At 44.4% G+C, this 18,487-nt stretch overlaps 1 protein-coding gene across 1 annotated transcript in view; it reads left to right on the forward strand.

Annotated features, from left to right (window-relative positions):
• The first annotated feature begins 2,957 nt into the window (after positions 1–2,957).
• The window catches only part of LOC142803427 (signal peptide peptidase-like 2B), a 79,707-nt gene continuing 64,177 nt past the window's right edge, over positions 2,958–18,487 (forward strand). The window contains exons 1-5 of the mRNA XM_075888549.1: positions 2,958–3,215; positions 3,781–3,861; positions 4,879–5,030; positions 6,132–6,224; positions 7,976–8,145. Coding sequence (XP_075744664.1) covers positions 2,976–3,215; positions 3,781–3,861; positions 4,879–5,030; positions 6,132–6,224; positions 7,976–8,145 — 736 coding nt within the window. The 5' untranslated portion in view covers positions 2,958–2,975. The remainder of the gene's footprint in view (positions 3,216–3,780; positions 3,862–4,878; positions 5,031–6,131; positions 6,225–7,975; positions 8,146–18,487) is intronic.

Here is an 18,487-nt window from a genome sequence, read left to right on the forward strand (position 1 = left end):
ATAGGCAGTGCCTTTAGGTACGTTGGTGACGACCTGTTAATGCTTGGTCCCATAATATTCTATTTCACGTCTTTATTCATGCCTCAAGGTTGTCCACAGTATCACTTACTTGCGTACAGGTCGCGCTATCATACATTCACGAGTACCATCCGCAAACTTCCGGTTGCCTTCGGCTGCATCAAGCTGTTGTCAGTCACTGGCGTAGCCAGAAAGCGTTCCTCACACCAACCCCTGCTTTTCTTTATTAGATTGATAAAAATTGGCAGATCCCACGCACAGTGGAAATCGATGATATGCGATGCATGTAAGAGAAATGTAATTATGTCACTTTAAAATCAGCATGACGTTACGAGGTGGAGGTAAATGATGCCGTACATAACTACCGAGTCATGATTATCATGTTAGAATGTGTCACTATCGTTTGTCATCTATTGACGTCACGTAATAGCAAATTTAGCATTTGTGGAGCTAGCGAAACGGCCGCGAGCACGCTGTGAGTTTGATATGTTGTCATGTTCTTAGATGACACGCGTGTCAGGATTATTATGTTCGCACCAGTCATATATTTCGTCATCCATTGACGTCACGTAACACTAAAATTGGTATATGTGGTGCTGAAAAAAACGGCCGCGAGCGCATCGTGAAGGGCCTAATATGCTCCAATGTAGCGATGACGTGCGGTCACGCTGGGCACAGCGACGCTACGTTAGCGAAACGCGAGCACTCTATAGGCAGACGCCAGGCGTGACCAGCGTCCGTCGGCGCGGCCCGACGGCAACCACCGCGAAATGCGACATGCTCCATTTCGAGCCGATGCTATAGTGTAACATTACTCTATGCTGATACGTTACCCGTACAGCACAGCGTCTCCCTCTTTTCGTGGTGGAGCTAGGGACGCCAGACGCACTGAAATACGCATGCGTCAAAGCAGCACAGCGCGGCACGCGCCTGCGAGTAAGTAGCAGGACGGGCACCTGGCGTGGCGATGCCGGCGTGACGCAACGAAATGAACGCCGGTGAGCACGTACACCGCGTCATGTCGAAATGTATTGACGCCTGGATTGTGGCATCTATCCATGTTCTCACACGACACGCCTCTAATGATTGTTATGTATGCACCCGTCACATACCTTCGTCATCCATTGGCGCCACGTAGTACCAAATTTGGCATATGTGAAGCCATCGAAACAGCTGCGAGCGCATCATGAGTGTGGCGTGTAGTCATGTACTTACATGACAAACATGTCGTTATTGTCATGTTTGGAAGTGTCATTTACCTTGTCCGTTCCCGTCTCGTAATGCCGAGTTTGGTACAGTTGAAGCTATCGAAACGGCTGCGAGCATATCACGAGCGTGACATGTAGTCATGTTGTTACATGAAAGTATGTCATGTTTATCATTTTTGCACAAGTCACATATCTTCGTCATTCATTCACGTACCGTAATACCAACTTTGGTATATGTGACGCTAGCGAAACGGCCGCGAGCGCATTATGAGCGTGCCACGTAATCATGTTATTACATGACACGCATGTCATTATTTTCATGATAGGGTCTGTGACTTGTGTTCGCCATGCAATCATGTCATACCATACCAGTATTGCAACATGCCATGTAAACAAAACCACCGCACGAGCTGCAGGACCATGAAATGTAAATTATGACATTCATGACATATATATCATGATTTTCATGTTATGACTGGTCAAACGTATTCATACAGTCATGTTATGCCATACCAAGTTTGGTATCGATATTATTATCGAAACGGCCAGGAGAGCTAAAAGTCATAGGCTGCTAGATAGATAGATAGATAGATAGATAGATAGATAGATAGATAGATAGATAGATAGATAGATAGATAGATAGATAGATAGATAGATAGATAGATAGATAGATAGATAGATAGATAGATAGATAGATAGATAGATAGATACGCTCAAAGTCGCTGAAGTTCGCCAAGAAATGCTTCGCATTTAAAACACACGAACGCGTACACACGCGTGCACGAACAAAATAGGCGATAAAGCTCATTTCCGCCAAAGACGATTTCTTGCTACGTCCCTGGTTAGAGCTGATTCATAAAAAGCGATGTAGAAAAAAGTAGAGAAGGCATATAGTGTTGTGCATAATAAGAACTGATCTACTTCCGTTTCATACGCTTGCTTGTGTATGACACAGATATGACATACGAGGAAAGGAAGAAAGAAAGAAAGAAAGGAAAAGGAAGAGAAAAATATAGAAGAAAGAAGGAAAGAAAGAAAGAAAGGAAGGAAGGAAGGAAGGAAGAGAGAAAGAAAGAAAGAAAGGAAGAAAGAAAGAAAGAAAGAAAGAAAGAAAGAAAGAAAGAAAGAAAGAAAGAAAGAAAGAAAGAAAGAAAGAAAGAAAGAAAGAAAGAAAGAAAGAAAGAACAACGATGCCTTAAATCTGAATGTTATGGCTGCATTTTGCCCTAAGTTCTGAACTCTTACGCTACACCAACAAGCGCCTATGCTAGAGATGAAAGAAAAAACGAAACGCTCAGTAGGAAAGCCTCACCAATGAAGAGTTAATTTCAGCAGAAGGCGCAACGGCTACATCGAATTCAAGGACAAGGAGGCTAGTTACAGTAAAGTATATGAAGGGGCGTAAACGCGTAGCTGTTGCACAACGCACCGTCCCACAACCTCGCCTCCGTGAGCACTGTACTTATGGCAACAGTGTTTATGCGCCCTAGCGTAATTGCGTGGGACGCGTATCTTTCCGCAAGGTGCCTCGAAGGATTCACTGAAACGGCATTAGGCTGAGCCTTGAATTATTTCCTAATACAAAATGTGAAGACAGCCTTATCAGAGCTGGCTGGGGAGGCTGTCTTGTGACTTGTGAGTTCACGAAATCTATGCATTAATCTTTATTTTTTTTTTCATTTGCATTCGCGAACAAATAGCTACTGCGATTAGTTTGGATAATAAAGCACGTGTACACCTTCCTGTGCAATGTTCTTTCATTCTCAAGTGACCAAACCAGCCAGACAAAATTCTGTACTGCATCTGCAGCAATACCACCCGCTTGTGAACGTGCTCAACGACACCGAGTGCGACTACGAGCGGCGTAGCTTCGAGGGCAAAGTGGTGCTCATGGAGCACTGCGACAACACCTCTAACGACGACATCATTCGGAAGGCCAAGAGCGCGAAAGCGGCAGCCATTATCGTGACCTTCAACGAGAAGCGACCGGTAAGCCTTTGTTGAAGGACGCCCATGAGAATGTCGCTTGCATCAGTTTATATAAGGTAAAAGTATTGCTGACTAGAAAATAGAGTATCGTGTTCTCGTGTTTCCGCAATGTCCGGTATGGTGCACTAAGCAAGTACTACTTTCTATAGGCGTACCCACGGGGAGACAAGGGGAGGGAGGCACCCCCTTTAGGAACCTATTAGGGGGTCGCAATGCCAGTCCCATATATTGGCACACTAGAGAAAGAAACCGGTGACTCGGAGGGGAGGGAGAGGCGCAAACGAAGTTGCTAACGAGGCGGGGAGGGCCGGGGCGCTGCGACCAACTGTCGCCGCCTCAGCAGCGGTACCCTGCACATGCCCATGTTTCTTACTTTGGGTTCCCATGTTTAGGGCGTGAGCTACATATCCGGCATTGAGTGCAAAAGCGATATTAAAGCTACCACTGACACCTTGAGGACTAATAGAAATGTTATGATCAGTCAGGGGGCGTTTAACGTTAGAACGAAAATTGCGAGTGACTTTGGTGTAGGTTTGTTTTAATTGGTGTTCCGGTCATCTTCTAGGTGAAGGACACGACCACCACTATAAAAAAGCTTGACATAAGTGTCGCTTTTGTCAGCAATTCAACGGGGCAACTAATAGCGGTGAGTGATGGCTTTTCCGCCCATCTTTTGTCACAAGACGTGTGAACTGACCGTGACAAAGCCGGTAGCACTGGTCATAAAAACAATGGCGTACATTTCAAGCGCTATTCGTCACGTGTTTTTCCAGTGTCATCTAAGCATGCGTTAGCAGTCGATGTCTACTCAACGTGCGCAACCCACAAAGAAAGGAGCTGTATTGTTACGGAAGCTTCTGACAAGCAGTCCTTGGCAATTCGCTAAACATTTAGTCTTATAACTGAGCACCGAAAACTTATAATTAAGCAATAAAATCGATGAAAAAGTGCAGTGAAGACTTGGCGGGCAATTTCTCGCAATTCGTAGGGGATGATAGGGCTGGCAATCCAATAAAACGCCTTCTGAATTTCGTAACACGTGTTGCAGAGACCTGTGCATCAATGCAGGCTTAATCATTGAGCGCAGCTTTCCAGAAGTCACAGACGGCTTGACCACAGCAAATATTGCGGGCACCTAAGTGGCTCTGGCTTGGCTACTTCTCTGTTCTTCTTTCCTTCTTTTTTCTTTCTCTTTCCCTTTTTCTTTTCCTCTTTTTCTGTGTTCGTTCTCTCGCCGACCATACTAACTGTACTCCGCAACAGTCAAGTCGGCACACATGTTCAAGGAGCTAAGCACAAGAGGGAGACGATAAAGAAGAGGACGCAGACGGCGAGTGCCGGTTTATGACAATATTCTTTTTTTTATCTGTGGAACACGCTAAACCTCGTACATACCTGTTCTGCCGAAAATAACAAAAAAAAAACAGATATCAATCACAAGAGGTTGAAAAGTCTGCTTGCTGTTTCGAGATGAGAATTTCTGATGTAGGACTCGCGTCCCACATTGACTCTAATAGGTTTGATGTAAATCATTTAGCATGTGAGAGCAGAGGAACATGAAGTGTCCTGTGGTTATGACAGTTCGTGCGAAATTTGCAAATGTAACATGGCAAGTGATGTCAAGGTTTGTTCAATCTCACCTTGTGTTTCGCATATACCGCAGCAATATGAAGAGAGGCTGGCCAACAGCACCGTGATGGCCACGCTATTCACACGCTCAACGTCCCTTGACTGGAGTTTCCTGATCATCTGGCTCATCGCTGTCGTCACGGTCATGTTTGGCTCCTACTGGTCAGGCATATCCCAGTACGAAAAGTGAGTACACGCTGTGCCTGCGAGACTCGACATTTATCTTGCCTTGCTGGTCAACGGTCTGTAGCGTCTAGGTCGTTCAGTCGTCCAATTAAGTGACGTGAACACATCCGTAACAGAATATTTGCTTCGCATCCATAAATTCGCATTCGTTCCACTCACCTCGTGTCGTCCACGTTGACCTCTCATGGCGTGCAAATGCAAGTACCCGCTTTATGAAAAGTGCTTTTTAACGCTAACAAAACAAGTGGGGAAATGTATGGCGTTTAGAACAGAACGATCACAGTAAAGCATATTGCTCATTAGAGTTGAGTTCACAAATTATTTTTTCATAAAAATGGTCAACAACAACGCCTTCACACAAGTGCTTGGGGCAGCCATAATTCGGAAAGGTAAAACAAGTTGAGGTACTGCAAAAGCTCAACCTATTGATTACATCACACGAAAATAACTAACACTAAGTCAATTATATGTGACGCACTGAACCAATGCACGCGGCATGGCTAGCTATTCACATGGCAGACCAGAGGCGCGAGCATTGCCAATCACATAGGCATCTCATATGTCATAATAACTGTCTGTGGTGCGCAACTGATCAGGTGAGTAATGTAGTAACGTGTGCCGAATAAAGAGTGTGTGTGTCATGTGAATTCACGCACACATGGCATCACAGCAGTTAAAACAAAAAGCTACCTAAATTCTCAAAGGTGGAGGTGTGATGGTGAGCGTCTCCTTTCAATTGTTTGAAGCTTTCTGTCACGCCACAAACAGCGCATGCACGCAACATTCTTGCAGAAGAGGTTATAGGCGGCTAGTTGGTGTGTATTCAGTATGAGTAAGTGACAGCTCAAACAAAGGGGGGAAATTGAGAGCGGGAGAGAAACGAATGCAGGCTGAAACTCGTGGAGTTGTAAAAGGAACATACAAGAAAACAGGTCGGCAAAATAGTTGCCAGTAGAATGGTCAACCATGGACGAGGCTAAATTTTGGCTGACCGAGAAGAAGTACACTTAACCAAAAAAGATACAGTGGGCTCAAATAGAGTAGCGCCTATTCGAAGCCGCGATGTCAGACAGGTCAATGAATTAATTTTTTTCGGCGCAGGTATTTTCCGAAGCCTCCTGGTATTTCGGCACTCAAGAGGCCGCAGAAGGCCAGTAAGCGTCTGCGGAGGCCAAGCGAACCGGACAGGAAGAAGTAAGCGGAGGCTTTTCTTTGATTTCACAGCAATGTTTCGTAATTATTTCCTCTGTGTTTTTTCGCTTTTGTCTTTGAAAGCTTTGTTTTCAGATACCCGGGGTATTTCCTGGAAGAATATTACTATTTCGATGGATGCAGAAATGCTGTAGGCCTGGTGTCTTTGGTTTAGGGGCATAATAATGAACCCCAGGTGGTCGAAATTTAGCCCACCACGATGGCGTCCCCTTAAACCCTATTCATCAAGCAATCAGTCTGTCAACCAATCAATCAAAAATCTAATGACGATGATAAAGGTGAAGACAATAACATTCCGTTTTGTATTTCAGTGACTATATCCAGATGAACTTCAAAGGACCAAGATTGATTCCACCGTACATACATCAAGCTGTCCTCTAGAATACTTGTAGAATTAAGAAAGACGTGCTGCTGGGCGACTTTGTAATTCATCCTAACTGAGTTGCGCGTAAAAAATTGAAGTACAAAAGGAAGACACCTAGACACAGCGCCCACTAACAACTGAAACGTTATCCGAGAGAACAGACATATATTTGCTGTTTCGAGAACACGTCCGTAGAAAAAAAAATAGATTAGCAGACATATTGTAGTGATGATGCGCTTCCAGAAAAGCACATATATATGTCTGTTTCTTCGAATAAAGTTTCAGTTAGTGTGCGCTGTGTCTAGGTGTCTTCCTTCTTAACTTCAATTTTTTTCGCGCAACTCAGTTGAGTTGTAGATTCGGCTGTGTAACTGATGGATTAAATAAAATAAATGGGACAAAAAACGTGCTACCACTGGGAGCTGAACATGTATATAGGGTTCACATTAAGGCGCACTCAATCTATTTCCGTACCATCTGTCTCCTGAACTTGTCTACCCTTATTTATAGCGTATATGTTCTGTACACGTGAGAACATAAATTTTGGGCTGTATTTGGCCTTGCAAACCTGTATTAAAACTAAGCACGAACGAAGTGTGCGATAGGCACTGCCTGGTTTGTTGGCGTTTAGGTTTTGCACTCAAGGCACCATCATGTAACGACTAAAGAAAAACAATGCGAGCGAGAAAAGAATCATCTCTAAAATTAACTTTCAATTCACTTATCAATACTCTCAAGGTGATAGGCATTAAAAAGGGAAGTCAGCAAATAATAAAACAAGTAACAGCAAACAAAAACCGCAGCAAACAATAAGTAACAATAAAGATTTTTGGGTCCTATTCACACAGCGTTTGATAATGTTGCTTCGAACAGTTGATGGTACTGAAAGGTGACGAGGCTTCAGGGAACGCGTTTCCAATCCTTTGATGTGTGCGAAATTAAACTGTGATAACAGTATTCAGTATGACAGGAAATGATTCCAACTTTATCGGAGTGATCAAAAGTGGTATGACAGTTGAGTTATTCGTTAAGTCCACCGATGGCTATTACGGAAGTAAATTTTGTGAAAAACCATTCACCTAGGATTAAAATGTTACCCGATATTCCTTTGAAGAACGTGTCATATAGCACCCGGCAAGGGTACGGGGACGTAAGTCTGTAGGGAATGCCGGAGGTATATGTGGTGCTGATTCATAGTTTTCCTTGTAAAATTTCCCCTCATACGTTATGTGCTTGTATATATGACCAGGCGACCGCTGGCGACTGATTACTAATGTCTCCGGCAAGCTTGCAAGCAAGGTTTTCTTGCGAAGTTTTTTTATAAAGTTGATAATAACTGTGTGCATCTGCATGGTCTATTGCTACGCAGGAAGGCGTCCGTGTCGGTCGGCGTGCCAGTGGAGCCGTCGGACTTCACGGAGAGCATGGTTGAGCTGGAGGAAGAGTTCACGGTGCCACTCTCCCCTAAGCTGGTCATCATGTTCGTCATGCACATGAGTGTCATGCTACTCATGCTGTACTACTTTTATCGTTATCTTGGTAAGAGATCACCAACCTATTGTCTTCCTCGCCATATAAACAGAGTGCACAAGAACGTGCGGCACGACCACGAAGTAGTCCATAATGTCGCCAGAATACTGCCCCAGTAATGGTGAACAAAGGCGGAGATATATTTACTCGCGGACCGCTTTTCTCGGCAATATAGGAAAAGCTGCGGTGGCGCAGCGTCTGCTCATGTAATTCTTGGCGAAGTAGAGCAGTATAACACGTGGTTCACACGACTGTGGACATTGATGGCTGCACGCAATTGACACGGCCAGACGCCGCTTATCGTGTGAGGAGTCGATAAACGGTGCGACTTTTTCACGCGTGCAAAAAAAAAGAAAAGTGAGAACGTATAAAGTAAAACAAATACAAATTATATCAGTGGTGTGAGCGGCACACTGTCCCAAAAACGACACGTTAAAAAAGCAGGCGTATTTTCTATATATATCACGCAGAAAAAAGGAATGAAATTTTGAACCTACGTTTATTGGTGCTAGAATATTTGCTATTAAGTTGAGTAACATATCGTACATTGTGAAGAAATTGTGTGCACTAACGTGCTTCGACTCACATTGCGCTTCGATACGAGTATACGAACTCGCTTTCGGCTCTAAAAACTTCATATTCATATACAAACGTGAACGGGAAATGACTACTTAAAAAAAAACGTTACACTATCTCCAACTAAAGAAAAGCATGCGAAGCAACACACGCGCCATTCCCTTCATCTCGGCCACATTGCCTGGTGTTAACGCGACCTTACAAGTGGAGAACACTATGAATTCACTGCAGTTTTTGTTGCGGTTACTCGTTCCGATTTCTTATTGAAGCATGGCACGAGCGTTCATCGTCAAGCCACGCGGGAGCACGTCGGTTCATCGCGGGTCTGCAAATTCTGGTCCCCCACCGCCATCACGTGATTGCTGAGATAGTGTAACGGGAAGGGGTCGCATAGTCTTACCCAGTTCCTTACACAGGCTTGAACACACTAGCGCGCGAGCACATTCTGGCAGTGCTTGGGCCAGCTGCTGCACATGCGCAATAAGGGTGGTTACGCACACCAAATTAAACTACGGCATAATTCGCATTTGAAAATATTTGTGTTCCAGCACCGTTCTGGTTTATGCTGCAGTTCAGCAACATTCATTGTCACGCGACTTTTCATCACTCAGGCGCCCTTCATACCGGAAAATTCTGTCGCATTTGGCTTCGCATGACATGTTGCTTATAACTTGTCTGTTGTGTGGCACAAACTACGTTTAATGATTCCGAAACAAAAATGTGATTTATCAAACCACAACCTTTCATGGTCTACATTTGGGTACACGTTAAAGAACCCTAGGAGGTCGAAATCTCCAGAGCCCTCCACTACGGCGTTTCCCATGATCATACGTTGGTTTCGGCACGTTAAACACCACATATCAATTATACACCTTTCATTGTCTATGTTCAATTTGTATTAGATAGCGCCCCGCCGTGGTAGTCTAGTGCCTAAGGTATTCGGCTGCTGACCCGCAGGTCGCGGGATCGAATCCCGGCTGCGGCGGCTGCATTTTCGATGGAGGCGGAAGTGTTGTAGGCCCGTGGGCTCAGATTTGGGTGCACGTTAAAGGGCCACTCACCAGGTTTTACAATTTTGAGCTGACAGGCGCAATGCGTAGACGAGGCGTTCATGATCACGTCTGCCAAATTTTGCAACGCTACACGCCGCGTAAATGGGTCCAATTTCAAGGTGAAAGGTTCTCCCCCTCCTTTCTGCCAGCGCACGCGTAGAGAATGAGGGCATGACGCGGGCGTAGGAATGGCCCTACGTACACGGCAATGCAGTGACGCTGGTCCTCTACGTAGACAAGTCTGCTCTGACGTTGTGAACAATATACCACGTCACATGGCAAAAATTATTTAACACAACATGCGTTGTTTATGTATTTGTTGCTTTAAGAGATGAATAAAACTTGAAATAAATAATGTCACGCAATAAAAAATTGTGCGCGTTTTTCTTTCATTTTCCCTCGTGAAATGCTACGAGATGCGGGGCTAATGTGCCAGCGTTGCGCATGTGTTCGTGTCCCCGCGGTCAGCGCATTGAGCAGACGACCGCCGTGGAATGTTCCTACGCGTTCACGCACTCATTGTGCTCGTGTACTCTACCCCGTCTAAGCCAGCGTTTTCAAACCATCGCGCAGAAACAGGCAGAAGACCACAATATAACGCTGGTCAACAAAGCAACGCTGCTCGCGTGCTCGGGGGCGGGGCTTGTTCGGCTCGTCATGCGCACGTCACCTCTTTGTCGGATGCCTGAAAGGGGGGGGGGGAGAGAGACTTGGCTTGCGAAAGCTACGCGAAGGAGCGGCAAGGGTTTCGAGCTCACCTCCTCTCACCCTCGTTTCGCACCACTTCAAAAAACCTGTTTTCTCCACTCGTAATGAACAGATTAGAAAAATTTTTGTGGCAAAACGTTCCTCATCGGACACCCAACAACTTCCACTGTCTAACTAAAATTCGGTATCGGGCCTGGTGAGTGGTCCTTTAAAGAACACCGGGTGGTCGAAATTTCCGGAGCCTTCACTAGGGCGTCTCTCATATACATATGGTGGTTTTGAAACGTTAAACCCCACATATAAATCAATCAATGGGGCAGTTTATGGCTGTACTTGGACACGCATTACCGTTTTTTAAAGGACACGCATTACCGTTTTTTTAAAGAAATATACTTCCTTAGTGCGCAGGGATCTTTTATTTTTTTTTTTAAATGCAATGCCAGCCACTCCAAGTAGCCACTCTTTTACGCATTACCGACGAAGCGACAAAACAATACTAGCTGATACTCTGAACTTTTATATAATGAAGCGGCAGGCCTCTTTCTGCGAATCTATGAAGAGAAAAATTATTTCATCTTTATTAGAGAACCTACAAGACAGCATTGAATATAGCTAATTTTTCTGCTGGCCAGTTTCGTAGGAACTCGCTTTTTAAACGCTAAGTACCAACGAGTATTGCACATTAGTAGATGCATATTGGGCCTTGTATCTATTTATGCTCATTAACTTGACCACTAAGTGCTTCAAACTAAATATTTTGAATGAATCCTAAATCTCACAGGCCTATTTTTGGTGGTAGCAACATCTAATGAATGAAAAATAAAGTTTTTTTTATGTGAGTTCAAACATTCGCCCCAATGTGGCGCAATTAAAATAACTAAACGGGTAAAACAGGTATGGAATATATCTCCAAGATTCATAGTTTGCCTCACAAGTGTGGTCACCGCTCGTAACAAACACCAACCGTTAAAGGAGGAGGGCTGACTAGTGAATCTTTTCCACTCGCACCACGTCAGCAGGTGGGGCGGTGTCATTAAGTAAGTGACAAATTGTTTCGGTACGCCGGAAAATTGCGCGTTCGTCATGCGTTCGCAGAACCAGCGTTACCCGTAGCGTCTTTAGTAATGTGCATTCTTCATGGTTTGTCTGCTCGTGTTTTGCGCGTTCCTTTGAGTTTTTTCATGTATTTGAGGTTCAAAATTGTGAAAGGAAGGACGCTGGCATGCCATGCGAATGATATGTATGTAGCGCCGCTTCAAAGGGGACGCGATGTTTTTTTTTTAATGCGAAGAATTTCTAAGCGAGCTTCGGCGACGTTGAGCGTATCTATCTATCTATCTATCTATCTATCTATCTATCTATCTATCTATCTATCTATCTATCTATCTATCTATCTATCTATCTATCTATCTATCTATCTATCTATCTATCTATCTATCTATCTATCTATCTATCTATCTATCTATCTATCTATCTATCTATCTATCTATCTATCTATCTATCTATCTATCTATCTATCTATCTATCTATCTATCTATCTATCTATCTATCTATCTATCTATCTATCTAGCCAGCCAGCCACCTACGACTTTTAGCCTTCCTAGCCGTTTGGATAATGGTATTGATACCGAACTTGGTATGGCATAACATGACTGTATGACGAGCATATTTTACTATTCGTAACATGAACATCATGATATGTGTATCATTGATTTCATGATTTACATTTCATGGTATTGCTGCTCTTGCGGTAGTCTCGTTCACATGACATGTTGCAAAACTGGTATGCTATGACATGACTGCATGGCGAACACAGGCGATAGACACTAATGTGGAAATCATTACATGTTTGTCATGTAAGTCATGAGTGATGACTACACGCTACGCTCATGATGCGCTCGCAGCCGTCCCGCTACCTTCACATATAGCGAATTCGGCATTACGTGATGCGAATGAATGACGAAGGCATGTGACCGGTGCAAACATGATAATGATAGATGCGTGTCATGTGAAAGCAACGCAGCGTGGCGCACGCCTGAGAGTATATGGCGCGACCGGCGCCTGGCGTGGGAACGCCGGCGTGACGCTACGAATTGAACGCCTGTGAGCACGTGCTCCACGTCACGTCGAAATGTATTGGCGCCTTGACTGTGACATGAAGTCATGTTCTCGCGTGACACACATCTCATGATTATCATGCTTCAACCAGTTCCATACCTTTGTCATCCGTTGGCGTCACGTAATACCAAATTTGCCATATGTGAAACTAGCGAAACGGCCGCGAACGCATCATCAGTGTGACATGTAGTCATGTTGTTACATCCCCCGTATGTCTTGATTCTCATGTTTGGATGTGTCATTTACTTATGTCGTCCGTTCGCATCACGTAATACCGAGTTTGTTACATGTGAAGCTAACTAAACGTCCACGAGCGCATTATGAGCGTAGCATGTATAGTTGTTACATGACGCGCATCTCATGTTTATCATGTTTGCACCAGTATCACACCTTCGTCATTAATTCACGTCCCGTAATATCAAATTTAGTATAAGTGAAGCTAGCAAAACGGTCGTCAGCACATGAGTGTGGCATGTAGTCTTGTTGTTACATTTCAAACATCTCATGATTACCAGTTTGAACCAGTCACATATTATGTAAATCCATTCAAATACATTTATAACGAATTTCGTATATGTGACGCTAACGAAACGGCCGTGAGTGCATCATGAGCGTGGCATGTAGTCATGCTTTTACATGACCCGTATGTCTTGATTTTCATGTTACGGTCTGTCGCTTGTGTTCGCCATGCAATCATACCATACCATACCAGTTTTTCAACATGCCATGCAAACGAAACCACTGCAAGACCTCCAGCACCATGAAATGTAAATCATGACATTCATGACATACATGTCATAATTTTTATGTTATGACTATTCAAATATGTTCTTCATACAGTCATGTTAAGCCATACCAAGTTTGGTATAGATACCATCATCTAAACGGCCAGGAGAGCTTAGATAGATAGATAGATAGATAGATAGATAGATAGATAGATAGATAGATAGATAGATAGATAGATAGATAGATAGATAGATAGATAGATAGATAGATAGATCGATAGATAGATAGATAGATAGATAGATAGATAGATAGATAGATAGATAGATAGATAGATAGATAGATAGATAGATAGATAGATAGATAGATAGATAGATAGATAGATAGATAGATAGATAGATAGATAGATAGATAGATAGATAGATAGATAGATAGATAGATAGATAGATAGATAGATAGATAGATAGATAGATACGCTCAAAGTCGCCGAAGTTGGCTAAGAAATGCTTATCGTTTAAAAGGGCGACCGACGTACATTTTCTGCAAAAAGATGTTGTTGCCACCCACCAGGCTTTTCTATCAAACGTGTAGATTCCGACGCCGCCGACTTCACGTGTTCGATGGGGTGCCAGAAGATTCTGCCTTAAAAGAACTGCTGATGAAAAGTCTGATGGGTCAGTTTTCGCTGATTTACGCTTAGAAACCTGGAAAAGATTGTCACAATTCTTATGTTAAATGAAGGAGCAGTGCAAATTGTCAAACACTTTGCAGAAACGGTTTTGCAGTAGCCTATAACTATAAAAAAAACTCTAAACTTCATTTAAAACAAATGTATACCTTGTATTAGTTTGGTGGTTTTGTCTGGTCGAATATTTGCATGAATATTATCTTACGTGAGAATCGTATCGGTACTGCTTAAGTAAGTGTCGGTAAAGAGGTCCACGGGACGGCTTTCAGCTCTTCCATAGTAGAGTACTCAGTACGCTAAATCATTACCAACCTTTTCAACACACACGATTCACGCTTCTATTTCGGGTGTGGGTGCTTAATGCTCTTGTTCTGAGATTGATCAGGCCCAAGGGAGGGCTCTCTATAATCTCCCATAGTAGAGTGACAAGTGTTCCAAACATTTAACAACTTCCTCCAAACACACGGTTCTGTTCCCTGCGCGCACGTGTGCGGTTCATTGCCGTTCGACGAATGGGTCCGAGACCCATTCTTTTGCCGTTTTCCGAAGAGTGACAGGGCTGAGCCGCGTCGTCTGCTTTTGCTCCTACGCATCACCTGCGTCTGCCACGGTACCGTTCGAGCTGCTTGCTTCTTGCTCCCGGTTTTCACGCTATGTCGTGTGTGTTCCACAAACGTGTAATGTATGCGTTCCGAGATTCAGGAACGGTTGTTTAAGCCTACAACATCAAGTATTTGAGTATGACTCTCAAAAACGGTGCCGAATTGATTTGAGTACTGTGTTGTCGAAGCTAAAGGACATCCGTCTAAAGCCAATGGAAGCACTACTTCGGAGCTTATGAGCTACAGAGCGCACGGCGGCTGCTTGCTAGATTCGAGGCAGTCGACAGCTGTATTCAGGACAGCCATATTTCTCGGAGGCTTTGAACAGCTCTCCCGCAGACGGCGGTGGCCGACGGTCTACAGCATTGCGCCGTTACTGCAGGCTTACCGCTAGCGTGAACCGGCCCTTTGCGTAGGGGCCGAAGGCGTGAGGCACATCATGCGTCGTCAATTCGGAGTGTCAGTTCCTTCGGACCAAGGAGAAAGAGAGAGAAAAAAAAATGGCTACGGATCTGCATGTAATCTGCAAATGTCGTCGAAAGACAATAGTCTTGCGTGTTGAGAGAGTGAACAAAACACTTATTTGATGTTCTGCGTAAGAAAATCGGTGAATGATATTCCGGAGGCGCCACGTTAGAGTGCCTCGAGCGTGCAGCGCAGGCGAACGAGCGCATCAAGTCACGTCACACGTGAAACATGAGCGCCTTCTGACAGTTTCTTTTGGAAAACAAAGCGCGTGGCCTTGCGCGCCCGTCTCAGAGGTGATAAGGTGTAGAACGCGAGGCGACGGGTAGGTGCCACCACCATTTCGTGTTAGCAAAGCGTTGGAAACACTCCCTGTTCTGTGCAAGCGTTGCATGGTAAGCGCTGCGTGATAAGCGCTACGGTTCTTCAAATTACTTATGTATGCGTGTTCCAGTAAGTGATGCATATGCAGAATATATACGTGTTGTTATGGTGGCCCAGACATGCGCAATAATTGCTTTTTAATTGAAAATTGCACAAGCATGAACGCTCAACCTTGAGTAACATTGGTGGTCGCTGCGGATGGGGTCAACCGTTTCAAGTACCCAATCCCGCTAAGAATGGACAGACAAATGTACAGACAGACAGACAGACAGACAGACAGACAGACAGACAGACACCAAAATTTTTGCGTCGAAGGTCCCAAGAAAGACTATCGTCTTTCAAGACTTTATTTGCGCATAGTGCAGAGCCTTCCAAATGGTCGGGCCCCTATTCCAGGGCTCCGCTGATCCTAGCCATCTCCTCTACCCGTTAGATGAGCCAGCGCTGATCAGGAATGACCGAACTGGACTGTGTTTATTCATGTTGTGTTCTTCACTGTGATGTGTACACTCCCACGTGATGTGAAACAGAGTTGGTGTGGCCCCACACCACGAACATCTATCTCTTTATGCTCTGGGGTAGAATACATGTAGGCTTTGTAAGTTCGTGTAGGTGTTTGTTTTGAGTCTGCGTATTGCCACTGACTCTATCGCTGTGAGATTCCTATGCGGTGCTGGATACAGTTTTCTATTGTCCCTGTAATATTGAAGAATTGTACCAAAGATGGGGTCTAGGGGCGTTGGATCATCTATTACAGTGTGCAAGGAAGCTCGGTGATTTGTGAAGCTTTGAACCACCTCATCCGCAAACTGGTTCCCGGTGACGCCCTCATGCCCTGGTGACCAGATAATGATTTGGGTGTATTCAATTGGAAAGACTTTGCGAGCTTTGGTTAGAATTTGGAAAGCCTTCATACATATTCTACCTTTTTCGGAAGTCCTACATGGAGCCTTCGAATCCGTGATTATTGTCATGGGGGCTTTTCGCTCCCTGCCCTCCTTGATTGCCAGCGCGATCGATATATCTCATCCGCTTCTGTGATAGAGGCCTTGGGCTTTGGAGGCACAACTTGTAACGTTTCCTTTTCGGTCTGTGACCACGGCCACCATGTTCTTTGCATTTGCCTGATATGGTAGAGCGTCTGTAAATCTCGACGTATTCAAATATTTTGTCTTTTTATCTATGTCAGCGGATCTTACTTTACGTCTTCCAGCACGTAGAACTGGGTCCATGTTCTTCAGTAGGGGACATATCTTGTACCAGGCTCTGAGTGAGCATGAAAATTCCTTAACTTTTCCAGGTGCTTGCACTTGTTCATCGAAGCCGATCCTCTGAATAAGTTTTCTGCCGGTTGGCGTCAGTAGCAGGCGGTTAATCTGGGTGGTTACTTGCGCTTCAGCCAACTCATCAAATATATTGTGAAGTCCGAGCGCTAAAGCTTCGCAGTTGAAGTGCTTTTCGGTAGTCGCAGAGCCGCTTTATACACCATCCTTGTAATTTCGTCTCCTTTTTCTTTCTTCTCTCTATTCATGTTGTGGTAGGGTAGCGAGTGTGTTCCGACTTGTGTCCGGACTTGTGTCCATGGATACGCTGTTGCTTGTTCTCGTTGGTATTGCAGGGTCAGTTAACAACGTCATTCCCAGTTTCTCTATTTGTCTTGCGATATTATTGCCTTTGGTGTCTTGCATCATATATCCCCAGCTTGCATGTCCGGCATAAGAGTCCCCAACAATGATTCCAGTTTTCCCTTTCGCCAGTGCTCTTGAAAGAGCTCTTCAAACGTTGCTCTCTTTTCTCTTGGGGGACTATAGATATTGAGTACGAAGGCGCTATTTCCATGGCTCCCTTTGAGGGTTATTTCTGTTATGAGATGTGGGATATCCGCCTCTTTTATGGGCTAATGACATATTGCTGTAATCGAGTTATCGACTAATGTAGCAACTTTTCATTCTGCGTCCCCGGTACTATAGGTTTCGTATCCCCATAATTTTGGTTGTGTTCCGGCTTCCTGGTCAGCTATGACAGCTGGTGGCTTTTGTTGCGACGCCACCAGTTGCAACAGTTGCCCTCTTTTCCGCCGGGAACCTTGGCAGTTTCACTACTATAATCACACTTTTCTGACCACTGTGTTTGATATTTAGCCATTATGCGTCTCCTTGTTCATGACCAGCAATACGGGCCTGTTGTAAATGTTCTCAGCTTTTTCTCTAATATTGACGCCTGTGGCATGCTTCTGCAACGCTTTCGTGAATTCGATGTGTTGTGCCTTGATTTTGTCGTCCAGAATATCGAGATTTCCATCTACCTTTATCAATACTTGCTCCATAACTGTCGGTATAACTTTCTTTAATGTTCCTTTCAGCATTGACAACTTAATTATTAAGTCGCCTCCTGCATTCGGTTGTGTCTGCGATTTCTGGCCACTCCGGGCTGGTATAGAGTTTTCTTGCGAGTGACGCGTTTAAAGCTTTTTAGTTGTATATTTTCGCCTGCTAGGTCTTCTATTTCTACCCGCATCATCTCTAAATTGCGTTCTAGGCGTGTGAGTCGTGGTGTTTGGTGTGAGTTTAGGGGGGATTTCACTTCCCAGCTAACCTGGTTCCTTAGTTTTAGGGGCGAAGCTTCTTATAGCGGCACCTTTTCGTCCCTCGTAGTCGTAGTAGTAGTCGTAGTGCGTAACCCGCCTTAAGTTTCGACCTCCAAGGTGGTGCCGGTGAGATATTTTTTTCTGTGCGTTGTTGAACAATAAAACATGCGCAGCGTGCGCGTTAAATAAAAGCCGAATTCCCCTGTATTTCATTCCCTCTTATCAGCCACTGGCATGTACATTGAGCACTATCTGACAAGAAAGGGTTGCTACGTTATATTCGCTGGGCATAACCTTCTTGGTTTTAGAAAGGTTTAGCGAGCGTTGGGCCGCAGTGCCATGAATACAGTGAACTAGTATAAACCATGAACTCGAGGTGGTGTAAGGTGGGAAGTAGACACGAAGCGCAAGCCATAAGAAAGTGTGCGTGTGCCACCTCTCGTTTAGT

This window comes from Rhipicephalus microplus, chromosome 3 (assembly GCF_043290135.1).
Source record: "Rhipicephalus microplus isolate Deutch F79 chromosome 3, USDA_Rmic, whole genome shotgun sequence".
Taxonomy (NCBI): Eukaryota; Metazoa; Arthropoda; class Arachnida; order Ixodida; family Ixodidae; genus Rhipicephalus; species Rhipicephalus microplus.